We start from the raw sequence: 17,956 nt of genomic DNA, 5'->3' as shown, positions 1-17,956 counted from the left end.
TGGGAGAAACAGCTAATTCCTTGATGGTAAGTAGCTGGGTAGCGAGGATTTAAATTCTTCCTGCAAACTTTATTAAATTTAAAGTCACCTGAATCTGTGGCTAAAGTGAGGAGAAGAGAAAGGCTGAACAGCTTTCATTGGTGCTGAGAATTGTGTTAGTTCATAAATGAATGTGGATACATTGTTGTCCATATCCAAATACAATGCAGTTAAGGAAGAACAATTTCTTTGTGTTGACAGTTTTTACACTCAAAATGTTTGGTATTACAGGCACTTCCTTTTAATGATCCAATTCTCTAATGAGTCATGAAGTCATCACTTGCAGATGAGTTTTCTCAACTTCAAGGAGAACTTCTGTTCCTCTGAGGAAAAGTGAGTCCTTACTGACCATAAATTTCAATATAGAGGCATTTTTGTCTGCGAAACTTGTTTTTTAACGTTTGGTTTAGATTTGTTTACTGTCATACTATCACAAATCAGCACATGTTCTCTCAATCCAAGTGTAGTTTCCTCAGGCATTGCACTACCTTCTTTGAAGCTGTGATTTTATTTTTTTTTTCTGAGACGGCATTAATTTCTACTGATGTTTTGCTTAATCCCAACTAAGAAAATAATTGGCAAAATCTTTTGAAATGTCTGGATTTCTCCCCTAGGTTTGTCATCCCCTGTTAAAATATTAAGGTGAGAGAAGAGTATTTTACAGGGAGGCTTACGGAACTAATTCAGTTAGTATTGGTGGTGAAAGAGCAAGGTCTCAGTGTCAAAGAGGAAAGGAATGTTCTTCTAATGGAAGTTAAGTCATGTAAGGAAGACATTGTCCAGCACCAAGCTTGTCCCTGTGGAAGTGCATCTCTGGTGTTTTGCATTAACCTCTCAGTAGAGAGGAGAGCGCTCCAAGTCACCGATTCAGACTTGCAATATCAGCCTTTTTCAGGTATGAAAGCGTCTCTTTTAATGCCATGTTTGGGATTGCTACTCAAGTGATAATTTAAACTTACAGGTGAGTAAATTTTCTAACATAGCATAAATATACGCACCTCTAAAAAGCTCTACCTATTTTTCCCAGCAGGAATTAAGAAAGTGTTTGAATTTCTGATGGGGGGGGATAATGCTAAGATATTATAGCTATTAAACATAGGTCTAAAGGAATATGCTGGGTGACTGAGTTAAGTCCTCATTTCTTTCAAGATGTGTGTAATTGGTTTGGTAAACTACTTGAGCTCCGTCTTCTATAGCAGGCAGATCACAGTGCTGTTTCTTCTGTGCAAATGTAAATGTGAGGTCCTTCTGCTATTATACGGAGTCATTTAACTGTTCCTTGTTCATACAACCCTTATAGCCATTGCATCAAATGGATGCTTTTGCCAGGGATAAAGATGGGAGTGTTTCTGGAGTTAAGTATTTCAAACTAATATTTTAGTAAGTGCTTTTGAAAGTAGTTGCTGGGGAAGAGAAGGATTATGCGAACTTGGCTGTAGGAGTGCAGTAGCGTGGTCCTTGCCTGCCAGTGTCACAGGTTTGGCATCTGTCACAGCTGGAGGCTGTGTGGATGTCCCAGTGGCCAGATGCTGGCTTCCCTGCAGGTCAAAATTCCAACATGAGTAGGGAGCTGCATTCCCACTTGCTCTGAATTTGAAGGTTTAAGAATGATTAGCCTAGTGTAAATGATGTGGGTAGGTAGTGTTTAACTGATTATTAAGGTAAAAGATGCTGATTATTCCTGTTCCTTCTGGTGAAATTATGGCAGGTAGGGAATCTGTGATTCTGCTTGGCAGCACTGTTAGAAAAAGTAAAACATCTCTTAATGTGAAGGTACTAAATAGCAGGTCAAGCATAGCAGTTAATGGTTGATATGATGATGTGTGTATGAAAATACACATTTTCTTTATACACGGTATGTTTTAAAATCTGTGGTTCTTTTTAATTTGTCCTTTGCTCAGAGGGTGTTACAGGAATGAGAGGCTTATGGTTTACAGTGACTCCTTTCTTGCTTCATGCCGCCTCTGTGCTGGAGCTAATGCTCAGAGATGAAATTCAGAGCAGTTTCCCTGTCAATGCATTTGCTGATGTTCATAGGACAGGGTTTGTTACAGGCTCCTGACCAGAAGGTGTCAGAGGAGTTCTTCTGTTTCTCTGACGCTGCAGGCTTCTCCCGGCAAAGCTAAGCACATTGAACCCGCAGCACTCAGACAGCTGTGTCACAGAATCACAGAATCACTAGTTTGGAAAAGATCCACAGAATCATCAAGTCCAACCATTCGCATCAACCATTAAACCATGCCCCTCAGCACCTCATCCACCCATCTTTTGAACACCTCCAGGGATGGTGACTCAACCACTTCCCTGGGCAGCCTGTTCCAGTGCCCAATGACCCTTTCTGTGAAAATTTTTTTTTCTGATGTCCAGCCTGAACCTCCCCTGGTGGAGTTTGAGGCCATTCCCTCTCGTCCTGTCCCCTGTCACTTGGGAGAAGAGGTCTCCCCTCAGCCTCCTCTTCTCAAGGCTAAACAACCCCAGTTCCCTCAGCTGCTCCTCGTAAGTCTTGTTCTCCACCCCCCTCACCAGCTTCGTTGCCCTTCTCCGGACACACTCCAGAGCTGCAACATCCTTCTTGTAGTGAGGGGCCCCAAGAAGACATGCAATAGAGCATCTAAATTCTTGGTCTATATCTGATGTATGGTACAAATGGAAGGGGTTGTTTTCATTTTGGGACACGCAGTGTGAATAAAAATTACAGCATAGCACTGACCACAAGGTACAGGGAGGAACAAGGAGATGCAGTGGCTCTTTGGGACTGTGGGCAGGAGGTGGGCGTGAGGGATGAGAGGGCAGTGTTGTCAGTGCTGTGGCAGACATGAGCCTGGGCTGCGGCTGTAGGTGGAGGTGCAGCGCTGTGAGATCTTGTCATGCTGAAGGTGAGGGGGCCAGGGCTTGCCCACAACTTAGTTCCAGTAGCCCCAGCCTCGCATTTCAGTGCAAACCCGCTCTCACTGTAATCTGCCAGGGGGAACGGTTGAAAGTGTCCACGGATGTTCCGTGCTGTGTTCGTTGTTAGCAGAACACTCTTGTCACTGGAGGGGGAACCACTTTGGCTTGGGAACTGCTGCAGCTGAGCTTCTTGGAGACGTTGCTTGTCACATTTCTGACTAATCCTTCAGCTGCGTCTGGTCTGTCAGGGCACCCATCTGCAGAGTCTGTCAACCTAGAGATCCCTTGGTCCAGCTCTCTTTTTAGAACGTGCCATCCCCTCCACAGAGCGGAGAGTATGGAGGAAAAGGATAGCAGACAAACAAACTAGGCAGAATAATTCTGTCAGGTTGGCTGGTTTTGAGTTTAATCAGAGGAGGGGTCTGAATCAGCGAATGGTGGTGCTCTCTGTGATGGGGCTGTGAGTGGTGGGAGAGGCTACACCGGCTCTCACTGTTGTGCTCAACTTCGCACAGACAGGCAGGGCTTGGGGTTCCACGCTTGCCACATGTTATCTGTGTATCTGTGTGTGCCATGTGTAGCCATGGCAGCATCTGGAAAGGGCAGGTACGTGTATTTCTGAAAGACAGAGGGGTGGAATTGCAGCTGTGGTTCGTTAATATCATTGTGCCCAAAATAAATGGTGCTTCAAAAGTATCCCCTCTCCGTTGTAACCGAGTGGTTCCCTGCATGTGTTCCTGCCGCCTTGGTGTGTTCCAGCAGGATACAATAAATTAATGAGACTTTAATTGCAGGGTTGGGAAGATAAAAAAGTCTGGAAGATGTTGATGTTCTTGATAGTTGCTTCTTTTACAAGAGACAATTCAGTATTCCATGTGGGTGGATCATGGCACAGAGGACCATTGAAGGACAGCTGAAGTCCTTCAATGTTTTGGAGCTGGTTCATCAGCAAGGGAGGGCTGGCCCTGCTCTTCCTCGCCTTCTCAGTTCAGTTGTGCTGCAGCCTTGAGAGGAACCGCTGTGATGCAGAGGAAAAACAGGAGCGGGGAAGGATGATGATATCTCCTGTATCAGAGTCAAGCTGGAGGCCACTGAAATGCACCCTTTGGAGCTTTCCTGTCATTTGTGCTGAGAGAATGGAAATGTGGATGGATATTTGAGCAACTAATCTGGCGAGGGGGCTGGAGAACAGGCCTTATGAGGAGCGGCTGAGAGAGCTGGGCTTGTTTAGCCTGGAGAAGAGGAGGCTGAGGGGAGACCTCATTGCTCTCTCCAACTACCTGAAAGGAAGAGAGGAGGGTGCTGGCCTCTTCTCCCAAGTGACAGGGGACAGGATGAGACAGAATGGCCTCAAGCTGCACCAGGGGAGGTTTAAGGTTGGACATTAGGAAAAAATTTTCACGGAAAGGGTCATTGGGCACTGGCAGAGGCTGCCCAGGGAGGGGCTTGAGTCACCTTCCCTGGAGGTGTTTAGAAGATGGGTGGATGAGGTGCTGAGGGGCATGGTTTGGTGATTGACGGGAATGGTTGGACTCAACGATCCGGTGGGTCTTTTCCAGCGCGGTGATTCTATGAGTCTATGATTTGAAACAATCGAGCATCCTCTCATCTCCCACTGTGTTTTTAAGTTCACAGGCGTGTATTGTATCCAAAGGCCTTCTTCATCCTTCCCTTCTCCTTGCCTTTCTCTTCCTTTACCCTGGCAGCTCGCTGGTACTGCAGGGGAAGAGCCCGTTGCAGCGTCTCCTGCCAGCTCGGGGTCGGCGTCACAGGCGGCCGCCGCCGGGGGGTTGGGGGGCGGCCCTGGCAACCCCGCCCCTCCCCGCTGTGTCCTAGCGACGCTCGGGACGCGGCCAATAGCGCCGCTGGGAGCCGCCGCGATGGGAGCTCCGCAGACGGGGTGAGTGGAGCGGGGGCCGGGCCGTGCTTGCCCGGTTCTGTCGGGACGCGGAGCGAGAGCCTGGGGGGGAAGGAGGGTGGGGGTGCAGCCGGGGGCTGGCTCCGCGTAGAGCCGCGCCGCTCCGAGCCTTGGGAACTCGGGGACCGCCGTGTCGCCGCGTCCAGCGCGGGGGGGATGCGCCGCCTGTCCCCTCACAACGAAAGCGCCGGCCAAGACCCCGAGAATTCGTTGTATCCCCTCCGTCCGTGAAGGGGCTGGCGGCAGGTGTGCCCCTCCTCGGTGTCTGGCTTCGCAGCCGCGGGCTGGAACGTTCAGAGCATCCACACGGCCCCGAGGCGGCACGAATTACAGATCCTGAGGACCTGTGCACGTCCCCGTCTCTGTAACGTGATTTGGCACGTCCTGTATGCTGAGCGATGCTCTGGGTAAAGAACCGACCGAGTCCCTTGCTCCCGGCCGTGTCACAAATCGGTAGCAGAACAAGAGCCTTTTGGCTCCCGTTTCCATGCCAAGTTGTGCTCAAGATTGGAACCTGTAGAAAGATTTGCTTGTATAAAAGCCTTTGGAAAAAAGAGTGTTTCTTGTATGCAGAAATATATAGGACTCCAAACAAAATACTTAAAACCTTATTCTTGGAAGATTGTTTCCCTCTAGTTACCGTGAAAGGCACTTTTGGAGTCGGGATGATAGTTTGTTAGAACAGTTTTGGGGAAACAGTTCTGCCGTGGCTGATGGCATTTATTTCACAGATGTATTGAGGAATAGCTCCAATCTCTACCTTACAGGGAAAACACTGGAAATTGCAGAGCTGTGACTTGCAAAGACCTTGCTGAAGTGGAGAGGCCACCACATGTGGGGTTTGCCTCTGCTCCTCACTCTGGGAGCCGTTCAATAGTGCTAGCTTAGTACAGCAGTCAAATGAGCCACAGGATCACAAAATAATTCACTCTGCAAAAGACAAGGAAGATCTCTTGTCTGGTCTGCTCATGGGGTCAGCTGACATCAGACCAAGTTGCTTCATTCAGACTGACCCCTGCTCCGGCTGCGCAGCCTCTCCTCCTTCAGCCTCTCCTCACAGGGCGTGTGCTCCAGCTCCACCATCCTGGTGGCCTCCTTGAGCTCACTTCAGTGCATCCACGGCTCCTGTGCACTAGGGCCCAAACCTGGATGCAGCCACGCACATGGGGTCTAGTGGGTGACAAGGAAAGGGGACAATCGCTTCCCTCCTGCCAGCTGTGCTCCTCTTATTTCAGCTCAGGATGCTGCTGGCCGTCCTCGCTGCCCGGTGCTGTGGCTGACTCACCTCATCCAGCTTGTGTCCCCAGGACTGGCTGATCCTTTCCAGTAGAGCTACGTCCAGCCTGTCTGTCTCCAGCTTGTGCTGTTTGTAGCACAGGGTTGTTCGTTCCTGGGTGTAGGACTTTCACCTGGCCATGTTAAACTTCCTAAGGGTCCTGTGTAGCCTTTGGGCAGTGCTGGGCGAGCCACTGTCTGTGTTCCAGAGCTTCGTGACTGCCTTTGGGTGCAGGCAGAGTAAGCTCATTTCTGTCTGCTTGTTAGATCTCTGGCTGCCTTTGAGGTCATTGACCATGCCCTGGGGCAAAGTATTCATAAAATAAAGTAATTTTCACGGAGTATCTGGCCAAAGAATCTTCAGTGGTTTGGCCATGAAATAGTTCAGGTTAGGCAAAGAGTAAAGAGAGCAGCTTGAAGCTTTTGAAACAAAAGTGAAAGGTGAATGTAGCCTGTGTGTCCATGAGGCAAACAACTGGTAGTCTCATTGAGGTCAGCTGGCCAAGGCTGGAGGGGACGTGCAACTATTTAAGCAGAGATGCAGTGTGGTTTGGAGAGACTGTGACCTTCCCCTTCCTTGTTATCACCTGAGGAAGATTGTACCTGGGCTTCAGGGTTTTGTGAGCTTGAAATAATGCAATTAATTATCATTAGACTGCACAGCCCCATCCAGATTTCAAGTCATCTACTGACTTCAATGAAGTTTGGTTCAGTAGCTGGGTTCCAGCGTGGCTTCTTATTCTTATAAGCACAGCAGCAGAGGTTGAAATCAAAAAATACAGAAGCCAGAGCTGTGCCTCAAGTCCAAAGGTGGTGCAGCTGAGGGTCTGCCAGTGACCCAGCTGCACAGCAGCAGCTCCCCATATTTTGAAAAGGGCCACGGCCTAAGGCTGTAGTTGGAAAAGTCAGTTCGCAAGTGTTACAACCCTGCCACCCTACAAAGCAAGATCCTCTTTTTGCGGAGACTGGGGATTGTTTTCCTGGCTTTTCATCTTCTGGTCCTCTTTCACAGAGAGAGGAATCCAAGTGCAGTGTAGTCACTGGCCGTATTCACTTGGCTCAAGCTTGGAGGCACCAAACGGAACAAGCATTTATGTTGAGTTGTGTGGCAATGCCAGCAGTTGTCTTCTAAATGCCTGTACTGGTGGGTTGATGGCAAAATCCCATCCTCTGTGATGGAACTATGCTGTCTTTGGAATCTTAGGCCCACATGTGCCTGTTGGGCTATTCCCAGCTAAAATTCACAATGTCCTGACCTTCAGGACTTCGTGTCATATTCCAGTCCTGCAGAAAATCACTTTGCCACCATCTGCTTTCCTCTGTGGAGACCCTGACGGCATTGTTTTTTGAAATGGGATGTACTTAATGGTGGCTGAAGAGTTTCCTTAGGGAGGGTATTGCAGGCAGTGGCCAGGTGTCTGGAAAGTCTCCTGGGAGGAGTCTTTGCTCCCAAATGGAACATGTTGGGCAGGGGCCTTGCCTTGTGGGGTTCTTAACTGACAGTCTGTGTTTGAATTTGTTCTGTCTGGAGGCTGGCTGAGCCTTTCTTGTTTATGTCCCCAGCAGAAGCAATGCCAGATCCATTAGCTTGTTAAAGCGAGGAATGGTCTCCGTTAGGGCAGGACTCTTTGCTTGATTGAAGGAGCAACGAACTCCAGTGATCATGTAAAACATGGGAGCTGTAATTCCCTGTGACTCTACCGATCAATAACTAGAGCTTTGATGCTCTCTTAGATTATTTCTTTGGTGAACGGTCACTGATTTAATTGCACTGTAAATTATTAACTGTGAACATGTGCTTTACAAAACTGATGCTGGATGCCTACTGTGACTTAGTCCTTTCAAATGAATAAGAGCGGTTTTAAAGATCCTTTTGATACACAGCACAAGCTCTGCACGCAGTGCGTTGCGCTGTAAGCAGATCAAAACCAGATACTGTTAATAAATAGTAATGGTAATGATAATGCAATGAAAATCTGGTATAATACAGAGTTCTAAGTGGACACTTCCTTAATTTACTAAAATCCTAGTCACTGGCTCTGGTGTATTTTTTGTTTTGTGTACTTAGTCATCTGCACAGCTGGACTCCCTGCCACTGCAGACGTAATTCCTTCTGCGGGGCTTTGGGCTGATAATTGGTTTACTTTGGCCCTCAATACATTCTTTTAAAGCAGAACAAATTGTGGCTTTTTTGGTTTGTGCCTCCGTTCTGTGTGTTGATTTGTGTCCTTGTACTTGGCTTTATTAATTTATTACTTTTGGGAGAAAAGCAGAGTTGTCTCTAGCAACAGCAGTTTGTTTTCATGAACAGGCAGTTAAGGTGTTACCTAGGAGCGCAGATGGTACCGAAGGGTGAGTGAGCACCTGGCATGCTGCTGGTCTCAAAGGGTGGGAGGTCAAGATGCCCACATAAAGCAGAGACAGACCTGGGAATGGGATGCATCTGCCTCCCAGGGTCCCCTCCTTGTGCCAGCGGGTGGGGAACTCCCTTCATGTACTAAGTTCTTCAGGGTGTCCAGAGAGAACATGTGCTCCATGCGCATGATGGTATTTGGTAGACTTCCTTGGTGCCTGGGGGAAGGAAGTTACCTGGTTTGGTAACTCGCCCTGGCTGCCCTTGGGCTGGGAATTGCACCTGCACCTCATCCTCTGGAGTGCCGAGTCGGTCTAACTCTTTGGTGTCAGTGGGATACTCCAGGGGGACTTGGGAGAGGTGTCAGCATGGCCCGCTCCGGCTGCACTTGCCTAAAGTCTGACAGGGGAGGATGAACCAGTCAGTCAGCATGAGCAGGAACTGGGCAGCAGCTGCTAGTGGGCACAGACTTGCAGGGCTAGATGCTGCTTCTGCACACAGTTTGAACCCAAGCTTGAGCCAGTGCCCGGGTGTTCAGTGAGGCTCTGCTTGTGCTGCTCTTCTAGGCAACTGAGGCATTCACCTGGGCAGAGAGCTTGGGTGTCTCTGGGAAGTCAGGCTCTGCCAAAGCCTAGTGGATGCCCTTCCATTCTTTCCAGTGGTTTCCTGGGTTTTGTTTCAGGCCCAAAACATTTCCTCGTTTTCCCCAATACTCTCTGAACTTTGAGTTTAATTCAGCATTTTTAAAGACCAGCCTGTTCATAATTTAAATGAGAAAACGTGTGCAGAGTTGTCTTTGAAACTAAAGTTGCTGTGTCACCGTACTCAGGTGGGAATTGTGTTTTGACTAGTTACATGGTCCATGAAATATTAGATGGAAGGGAGTAAATGAAGAGGAGTTGGATTGAGTTTCTCCTCTGCCTCTGTATGCAACTGCCAGGGCGTACTGTAAGTCAACATTTAGCATAATTGATGTAATCTGATGGTTTCAAATGCAAATGGTTTTAAAAAGTAATGTAGAACAGTTGCTATAGTGCCGGTATTTGATCAACGTGCATAACAAGGTAAGCTAAATTGTTTGTTTAAAGTTTAATTTATTGTTGGTAGGCTACTTGGGCGATTATTGTGAAACCCCAGATAAAATTCCTGTAAATTCATGATCTCCTTGCTTTTTTAAAATTTTTTTTTAATCAAATTGTTCTTTCTTCCCCTGAACATGCTGTTGTGTGTGGTGCCCTGGCCTAATAATAGACATTTTTCATGAATCGTCCCATTGAAAGACAGGCAAGAGAGGTACAGTGGCATTTAAATTTAAAGCCAAAGAAAACCAGAGAGATCAATCTCTTGTTGTGTAATTAAAATATTTCCTGCCCAGAGAGCCTGAAGGTCAGGCTGAACACTATGCAATGTGTGGCTGAGTGTGTGCATTTAACAACGTGAATGGATCTAGACTATTAAAAACTTCAGCTGACTGAAATGTATTTTGTTGTTTGTCCTCTTTCCAGAGGGTGACGTACGATAAGGTTGTGCTAAGAACTCTTAAAAAAGGTATCTGCTAGTTACGGATGCTTCTGGTTTTGTGTTTAACTCTCATATCTTGGGTTCAATTTTTTGAAGCTCTGATCTTTGGCAGCTAGGAAGTTGTAGCTCTGTTGGCATTCCAGAGGTGCAAGGCATTTCTTGTGTGGAGCAGGGGAGGGCCTTACTCTGACAATCTACATGATCAGGGTCTCTATGTTTGTTGATTTGGCGGATTTTCACCAATAAAGAGAAGAGAGATGCAGTTTGTTCACTTTGGATTGCTCAGTGTATGCATTAAAGACAATCCTGAGTATTTTAGCATGGGAACTGGAAAATACTCGAGAGGTTCTTGCATTTCATATTGGACCCATGTTTATTGCTCCAAATACAGAAAAGGACTTTTGCATAACATGAGGGGTGTTTTGAGGGGCAAAGATTGGCAGCAGGTAGTGTAGCCCAGCCACGCTGGCCGCTACGACTGCCTAGTCCCAGGACTCTTTTAGACTGAGCAGCCCTTCAGAGCTGTTGTGCTACTGGCTAGTCAGTCTCGTTAAAATCTTGAGAGCATGGTGTGGCAAAAGCCTTGGGTCCTTGGCTCTGAGCTGTGCAGGCTGGTACCGAACTGAGCGATGGGTTGCCCGGTGTCTGTGCTTTCTAACCCAGGAAGACCTGGGTTCTCAAGAGAGATCCTTCATCACTTGCCTCTTTTCTGACACCTGGGTCTGGAGGGGGACTTTCTTCGGTCCTGCCAGTGCAAAGCGTGCTCTCCACAGAAAGGCCGAGGTGGTGAAGAGGTGGTAGCTGGCTGAGGGCTGGAGCAATAGTGATGGGATTCCTGCAGACACAGGAGTCTGCTTGCTGCCCCAACTTTGGCACAAACTCTTTGCTTTCCTGCAGAGCGTGTTTGGATTTTATTGAGTTTGAGGAAATAGGCTACACAGAGCAGATCTGCTGATTTTTGGTAAAAGGTAATAAAGTAAATGTAAAAATGTAAAAATGTAAAAATGTAACACAGTAACTGTATTTAGAGAGCAAAATTGTTCTCATCAATGCAAGTTGCACTTCAAACTATAGCCATGTGGGGCCAGCCAGCAAAACCGTAATGCCGTACCGTAGGCTTCCTGGCCTGTATATACCATGGAAGTTATGAATCTTGCCCTGCACAAGTTTTGTGCAATTGAATTTATCAATATGTTTGTGGGATAAACATTCTTGTCTGTCTGTTTAAATAATAGCCTGGAGTCACTGTTGTGTTCACATAAATGCTCCCTGAAATGGTTTAGGATGGTTCCTAATGTTGCTGTTGTAGATTCGTTTTCCTGAGTTGTTTGTGAGTTCTATTTGTGTAAAGGCCAAATGGAGAAATGCTTTTTGAGGCAGGCTTTTTTGTTCATGAGCAAATTAGTGGTTAGCCAGACAACATTGTAACAGATACGTAGCTGAATCCCAACTGAGAAAATTGTTCAAAACAGAAGGTTATATTTAAGCCTATTTTTTGACATCTGCAATTGAAGCAACCTAGTTTTCTGTATAGGTGTTTGAAGTGGCAAATTTGATGTACACTCCCTCTGATGGAGGGAACATTAAAGAAGGGGAAATAGCTGTTAAAATAAAAGGTTGGAAATGTGGATACAGAAGGAGGCTTCGGCTAAAAAAACAAATAAATAGTCCCTTCATCAGAGCAGAATTTGCATCCAAGTTAATAACATGTCTGCTAACTTTCAAGGCAGTGAAAATAACACGGAAACAGTGTTCTGTCTTGAAAATATATTTTGGTGCTAGCAGTTTCTGTTAACCTGAGTAGATGGAAGAAAGCAATTTTTTTGGTGTTAGAGACCAGACAATAATGGCTCAGAGCTGGCTATGAAGACTGCAGGAAAATTCTTTTGTAGAGATAAAGTTGTATAAGTGATCTGTCTGGAGCTGGGATCTGGATTAGGTGGCTTCTGAAGATCCCTCCCAAGCCAAGTTATTATTATAGGTCTTTGCGCAAGCTGCCAGAAGCTCTATCACTGCCATGCCTACCACGAGTTGGGAGGCGGGAGGAGGAAGGGGAGCATGAGGTGCATGGTAGGGCAGTGCAGTGGTGCAGGAGTTATGGGACATCCCCCTCCCTGGAGATGTACCATATACTGCACTTCTGACAAAGCCCATGGCTGGGTAGCAAGGGAGCTGGAGTCCATGCCAGTAATCCAGCTCCAGATGTTGTATGATATGGTGATGGCCTGGTGAAGGTCACCTGAGGAGGCTGTTGCGAGAGTCGGTCTTGGAGGAGACTTTCAGAGCTGGGCTTTCTTGGACCCTGTGCCTCAGTGGTGGGATGCTGGTCAATGCTGAACTGCTGTATCTTACGTAGAAGTCAGTTGTTTCTGATAGGAACATTCCACAGACAGTAAGATCTTGCTTTTACATAGTCTGATTAGCATTTATCTGACAAAATGTTGGGCTTGATTCATCAAGATAGCATTTTGTGCAGCAAACTATTGGGTAAGTATGTATAACTTAAGCTGTAATAATTTGACTATCAAAGGGATTATATGCATCTATATTGATTTTATTTCAGATTTATTGGAACCTACAATAGCCTTACAGACAAACACCTGGTTGGATATTTCAGCAATGCCAGGATAAGACGACATCTTGTGAGATCAGGACTGGTGAGACTGAAAAGTTTCCTTTTCCGAGAAAAAAAAAGAGGAGAGTTCTTTGTTTCCTCTAATAGTGGACAAATCAAACCACTAATGGATTTGTTGTTTGTTTGTTAGAGGTATGTGTTGGTGAGGAGTTGACCAGCTAGCCAAATGTGAAATCATGCTGTGCCAGATCACAGCCATGCGATCACACTGAGACTGAGGGCAGGTTTGTTTAATCCAGGCATTTTCTGCTGCATTATTACCTACCGTAGGTCATCTAGATAACAGAATCACAAGGTTGGAAAAGACCCACAGGATCGTTGAGTCCAACCGTTCCCATCAGTCACTAAACCATGCCCCTCAGCACCTCATCCAGCCGTCTTTTAAACACCTCCAGGGATGGTGACTCAACAACCTCCCTGGGCAGCCTCTGCCAGTGCCCAATGACCCTTTCCATGAAAAAAATTTTTGATGTGCAGCCTGAACCTCCCCTAGCGGAGCTTGAGGCCATTCTGTCTCATCCTGTCCCCTGTCACTTGGGAGAAGAGGCCATCACCCTCCTCTCTACAACCTCCTTTCAGGTAGTTGTAGAGAGCAATGAGGTCTCCCCTCAGCCTCCTCTTCTCCAGGCTAAACAACCCCAGCTCTCTCAGCCACTCCTCGTTAAGTCTTGTTCTCCAGCCCCTTCACCAGCTTCGTTGCTCTTCTCTGGACTCGTTGCAGAGCCTCAACATCCTTCTTGTGGTGAGGGGCCCAGAACTGAACACAGGATTCGAGGAGCGGTCTCACCAGTGCCGAATACAGAGGGAGAATAACCTCCCTGGACCTGCTGGTCACACCGTTTCGTCCTAAGGCTGCATTACTGAAATCCGAATGACAGAAAGCCAGAGCTCGGAGCTTAGTTGTGTGTGCTAAGCAGTTTTGAAGACAGTAGTTGCAGCTGAGGAAATGCTTCACCTGACACTGAGCGTGTTTCAGGATGACAAGGTCCAAGGGCCACCTGGGGCTCTCAAAGTGCTGCCATGGGGGCTGCTGGTGAACGATGATTCCACACAAGAAGGAATGTGCTAAGAGTCAATATGGAGGCCATACTCCATGGAATATCAAGCTTATGCTTCCACTGCAGCTTCTGTAATGCAGCAGTCATAATGCCTGTCTGCCTGAAACTGCGAAGAGTGGCTGACATGGATTGATGATGTATCTAAACATTGGAGAGCTTTGGCTTAGCCCTGAGCTTCTGCTCAGTAAATGCATTTCCAGTAAGAAGTTACATGTGGCACTGTATTACTGTACTGTTCTGGTGATGTGAGAATGCTTGTCAATCTGCTTGCATTTCACATCCAGGCAGAAGAAGATCTTTCATGGAGGTGTTTTGATAAATTTAGAATGTTTTATGTTTTTTGGTCTGTATTTCTTTTTGCTTACTGGATTTTTTCTCTGCAAGATCTTTCAGTTTGCAAATATACAGACTCATATTGATTCTCTTGGTTTTTTTTTTAAACTGTGAGATCTAAGCATCTTTGACTCTATTAGCAGTTTAAATAGCTTCAATGTTATTTTTCAAAAGTGTTTAATGGAAAACTGAAGGATTTGGTAAAGGTGAATGTGCTGAATATTTTAAAAAATACCTATGCACTCCTAGGTGTGATGCTGGTTAGCACAGGCAGATGCAACCCTCACACAGTGGGAAGGCGAGTGTTTAATTACCCTTCACTGACTTGGGCGATGGCCCGTGAAGAGTAAGGGTGAGCCCTCAGTTGTTAGAAAACGTGACTGCTTCTCTCCTGCTCTTGTTTGGCTGGTGGGCTCCATGCAGTCAAAGAAACTACAGTTTTGTGCTGGGAAGGTGAGCTCCAGCACCACGACAGAAAGCAGAGGTGCTACTCTGTTTGAAAACATACTTTAGTCTGTTTTCTGTTCTTTTTAGTCACTTTATATTTGATTACCACAGATCTCAAGGAGTGGAAGAATAATACCTGATAAAGAATACTGGCAAAATGTTCGGAGGAAGGATCAGCAAAGATACGCAGAGGAGTGCCTGGCTCAGGCCACGTTTCAGAAGATCCTTGATATGGAGGTATGCATTTACTAGGGATCTGTAAGCCTTTTCAAATACTTCCCAGCAGACAGACAGTGGCTATTATCTCATACCAGTCTGTTTTCTGTAGCTGTGCCCTCATGCTCTCCTGAAAATGTATCTCCTGCTGGGAAGAGGGACAATCTTTGTACTTGGCGTCCCCCACATGGAACCTCCACTGGCCTCTAGCTGTTAAACCATACTGCCATTAGAACAGACACTATCTTGGCTCACTTAATGCATGCTGGCAGTTGTCAGATTCTGGGGTGATAGTCACAGGCTAGTTTGCTTAAAAAATTCTAATAAAACCAAAATAATTTGAACATGGTTATATATGTTACCTGAGTACAAGATTTGGTCACATTCCCACTACGTATCAAGAGTGCAGCTGGTCCCTACAACTTTACAAATGCTCAGTTGTTCCCTTTCTGATATTAATACACATGGATGTAATGCAAATGGATTGAGTCAGTAGTAGTTTCATAGCTGGGCAAAATGAGGATAATGGCCAGGGAGCAGGTGAGTGATAAGCAGAACAGAAGCAAATGCTCTTACATTCACTGACATCTCATAATGTCTGTTAATGAGATTTCTTTCTCTGATATTGATAGCGTTATCACGAGCTGGAAATGAAAAGGAAACTTGAAAATTCTGTGAAGAAGGTGAGGGTGCAGAAAATCAAGGTAAGGCTTGAACGCTATTGAGTACTGATGGGACTTGCTAGTTTTGCCCTGTGCTAAATAACAGCCCTGAGTCAGGCCAACGATTCATTGAATCAAGCATCCTGTCTCTGTGGGTTATGGAAAAAGTACAAGGAACAAGCAAGTAGAGGATGATCCTGCCCCAGGTTACCTCTTCTAGCTCTATCGAATGGCTCAGGAGCTCCCATTCATAAACATGATTCCCTTTGAATCAACTTATTATTTTGGTTCTGCAGTATTCTTAGTTGTGGAATCTAATTGCAAGTTGAATAAAATGGTACTTGCTTGAATTTCTGCACAATAATTACTGTATCTGCTGTCTGATAATTCTGTTTGATGCTCCATTGTTCTCATTATGAACAAAATTAATAACTATTCCCCTTTTCCAAGACATTTGTGATTTTACATGCGTTTTTAATATTCCTTCTCATTTTCCCAAGCTGAAGACCCTCAGTCTGTTTTCAGTCGTTTGCCTCTCCTCACGATGTTTATCTGAACCAGCATGTAACTAATGAAAAGAGTTTGGTGTTGTGTGGGTAGAGCTTGATGCTGTAGTTGTTACAGTAGTGGAAATCCCAGAGAAGGCAATGGTTCTCCCTATGAAGTCACTTGGACGCCTATGGGAAAAGTTGTCATTTTGGCTGACATGTCCTCAACATCCTATCTCTTCGTTAGAGCCTGCATTGAGAAGCATGCGCTGAGAAGCTAGCTGCTTCTTTGAGCAGTTAAAGAACAGTTTTGAATCTTTTTAATTTTAATAATGCGTTTGTGAGCAATTAATCAGGTAAAGAAAGGAGGAGATTTTAATGAAAACCACTGCTCACTATGATAATTGCAAAAGCATTATTTACTGACTGAACTCCTGCTGGTAGAAAGTTGCCACTGTGTAAGCAGTGACCAAGGCACCCTATTAAGGGATTCTGGAGTTGGGTACTTTTGGAACATAAAGCAAAACTGCTTCCTTCAGTGAGAAGTGTAAAGGAGACGCCTGCAGATATACGATCTGTGTCTTTGCTGTGATGCCACGCTAGGACACAGGAACCTGTCTGCAATTAGTATTGTAATTTAATTCTCCCTTCATACGTTCAGTGAAATTGGTTGAGTAGCTAATCTGAAAGGAAAGGAGAAAACCTGATGACTGGGCAAGGGAGGATAAGAAGTGTAGCTATCTATGTCCAGGAGGGTAATCAGCCCAGTGTGGAGCTCTTGAGAAGAAAAGGCAGGGAGGGGCACTGTCAGAGCAAGGAAATGGCAGATGCACTCAGATTTTGAAAAGAAAAAGGCCTTCGACTAAATCAAGAAATGGGAGATCTACAGAAATAGGCAGAGGAATTGAACTTGGGGAGATGTGCAGCTGTAGAAGGGTGCAGGGGAATCAATCAGAGACTGGAACAAGTCTTTTCCCTCATCTCTCTCTCATTCCTTAAGCAGGTGTTCAATTGGATCTGGGCAATTTGATTATCATAGCTGTCTGATGAAAGACAGAGGGAAGGCAAGCTCAGACATTGCTGTTAAGGATATTTAGCACCTCAGAGACATACATTTCTATTCTTTTAGGTGGAAAAATCCAGAAAATCAGTGGAAGATGCTAGCTCTGTGTACACCCCACATCCACAACTCGGTCCACGAAATCATTATAGGCGCCATCCTTTTGTGGTGGGAGAACCATCTGGTCAGTCACAACTGGTGAGTTTCACCAAATGCTCTATACGCTATAATGTAAGCATGCACAGCCAAAAGTGTGTACATATACCTATGACATCTATGCCTAGTGTAAAGCAATGATCACCCTGATTGTTCTACCTGAAGGCTTCGTCTTGCCTGACTCGAGGCTGATTTCCTTTTTGCAGGATTGTGTAGTTAAAAAGAAATCTCCAGAAGCTGAGGTTGCAAGAGTGTCAAATCAGAACCTAGAGAAAAATGGCTTTGCTTTGTGATAAATCTACTTTAATATTTCCTTTTTGTGTGCCTCGTCACCCAAGGCTAGGCTGGTATCCTTACCATAAGTATTGTCAATGAATACTGTGGCTGCAGACAAGCTTACACATGTTATAAAACCCTGAAAGCAAGGGAGGATTTTTAGAGAACAGAGTTGAAGGGGCGAAGTAAGACTAAAGTTCATTCCAGAAGGCCATGCTTTGGAGTGCTGGCTCAGAAATTTCTTACTCTGTTGATGGGAAGAGAAGGAATGTTAATATACTGTTGAAAAAGAATGATACTGAAGTCCAAGGTCAACTATATAGCACAGTTTTATCTGGTTCTCCATTTCTATAATGATAGTTGGTGCGGACTGAAGAAAGTTGTTCAGTCCTGAATGACCTTCTCCTCTCCATCCCATACAGAGGGCACATAGGGCTGTAGTTGATGATCATGGTGAACATCCTTCTCGTCAACACCAAGCCAAGGAGTTTGCCTTTTCCAAGATGGTGACTTAACTCAGTTAAACAGGTTTTTTTTTTTTGTGGGGGGAGGTGTTTAACATTTCAATGCGGTATTCTGAAGAGTATACAAGGAAAAGATAAAATAAAAAGTCAGAAAAGTGTTCAGCAT

The 17,956-nt window shown here is 45.6% G+C and overlaps 1 protein-coding gene across 1 annotated transcript; it reads left to right on the top strand.

The window, feature by feature from the left end:
• The first annotated feature begins 275 nt into the window (after positions 1-275).
• Positions 276-17,841, top strand: LOC138723739 (glutamate-rich protein 3-like). Its single transcript, XM_069863098.1, has 6 exons — positions 276-372; positions 12,559-12,652; positions 14,580-14,705; positions 15,317-15,388; positions 16,964-17,092; positions 17,749-17,841. The coding sequence occupies exons 1-6, from the start codon at positions 326-328 to the stop codon at positions 17,839-17,841; spliced, it is 561 nt and encodes a 186-aa protein (XP_069719199.1). The 5' UTR covers positions 276-325.
• The last annotated feature ends 115 nt before the right edge of the window (positions 17,842-17,956 follow it).

This window comes from Phaenicophaeus curvirostris, chromosome 8 (genome assembly GCF_032191515.1).
Source record: "Phaenicophaeus curvirostris isolate KB17595 chromosome 8, BPBGC_Pcur_1.0, whole genome shotgun sequence".
Classification (NCBI taxonomy): domain Eukaryota; kingdom Metazoa; phylum Chordata; class Aves; order Cuculiformes; family Cuculidae; genus Phaenicophaeus; species Phaenicophaeus curvirostris.
Note: the sequence above shows the minus strand (reverse complement) of the source record. Positions and strands in the feature narration are given on the sequence as shown.

What these genes read in the sequence shown, in the direction of transcription:
- LOC138723739 (XM_069863098.1), top strand. Translation starts at nt 326, where the DNA reads ATGAGTTTTCTCAACTTCAAGGAGAACTTCTGTTCCTCTGAGGAAAA. An exon ending in ATCTTGTGAGATCAGGACTG is followed by an intron (nt 12,653 to 14,579) that starts GTGAGACTGAAA and finishes TGATTACCACAG; the next exon opens with ATCTCAAGGAGTGGAAGAAT. An exon ending in TGAGGGTGCAGAAAATCAAG is followed by an intron (nt 15,389 to 16,963) that starts GTAAGGCTTGAA and finishes CTATTCTTTTAG; the next exon opens with GTGGAAAAATCCAGAAAATC.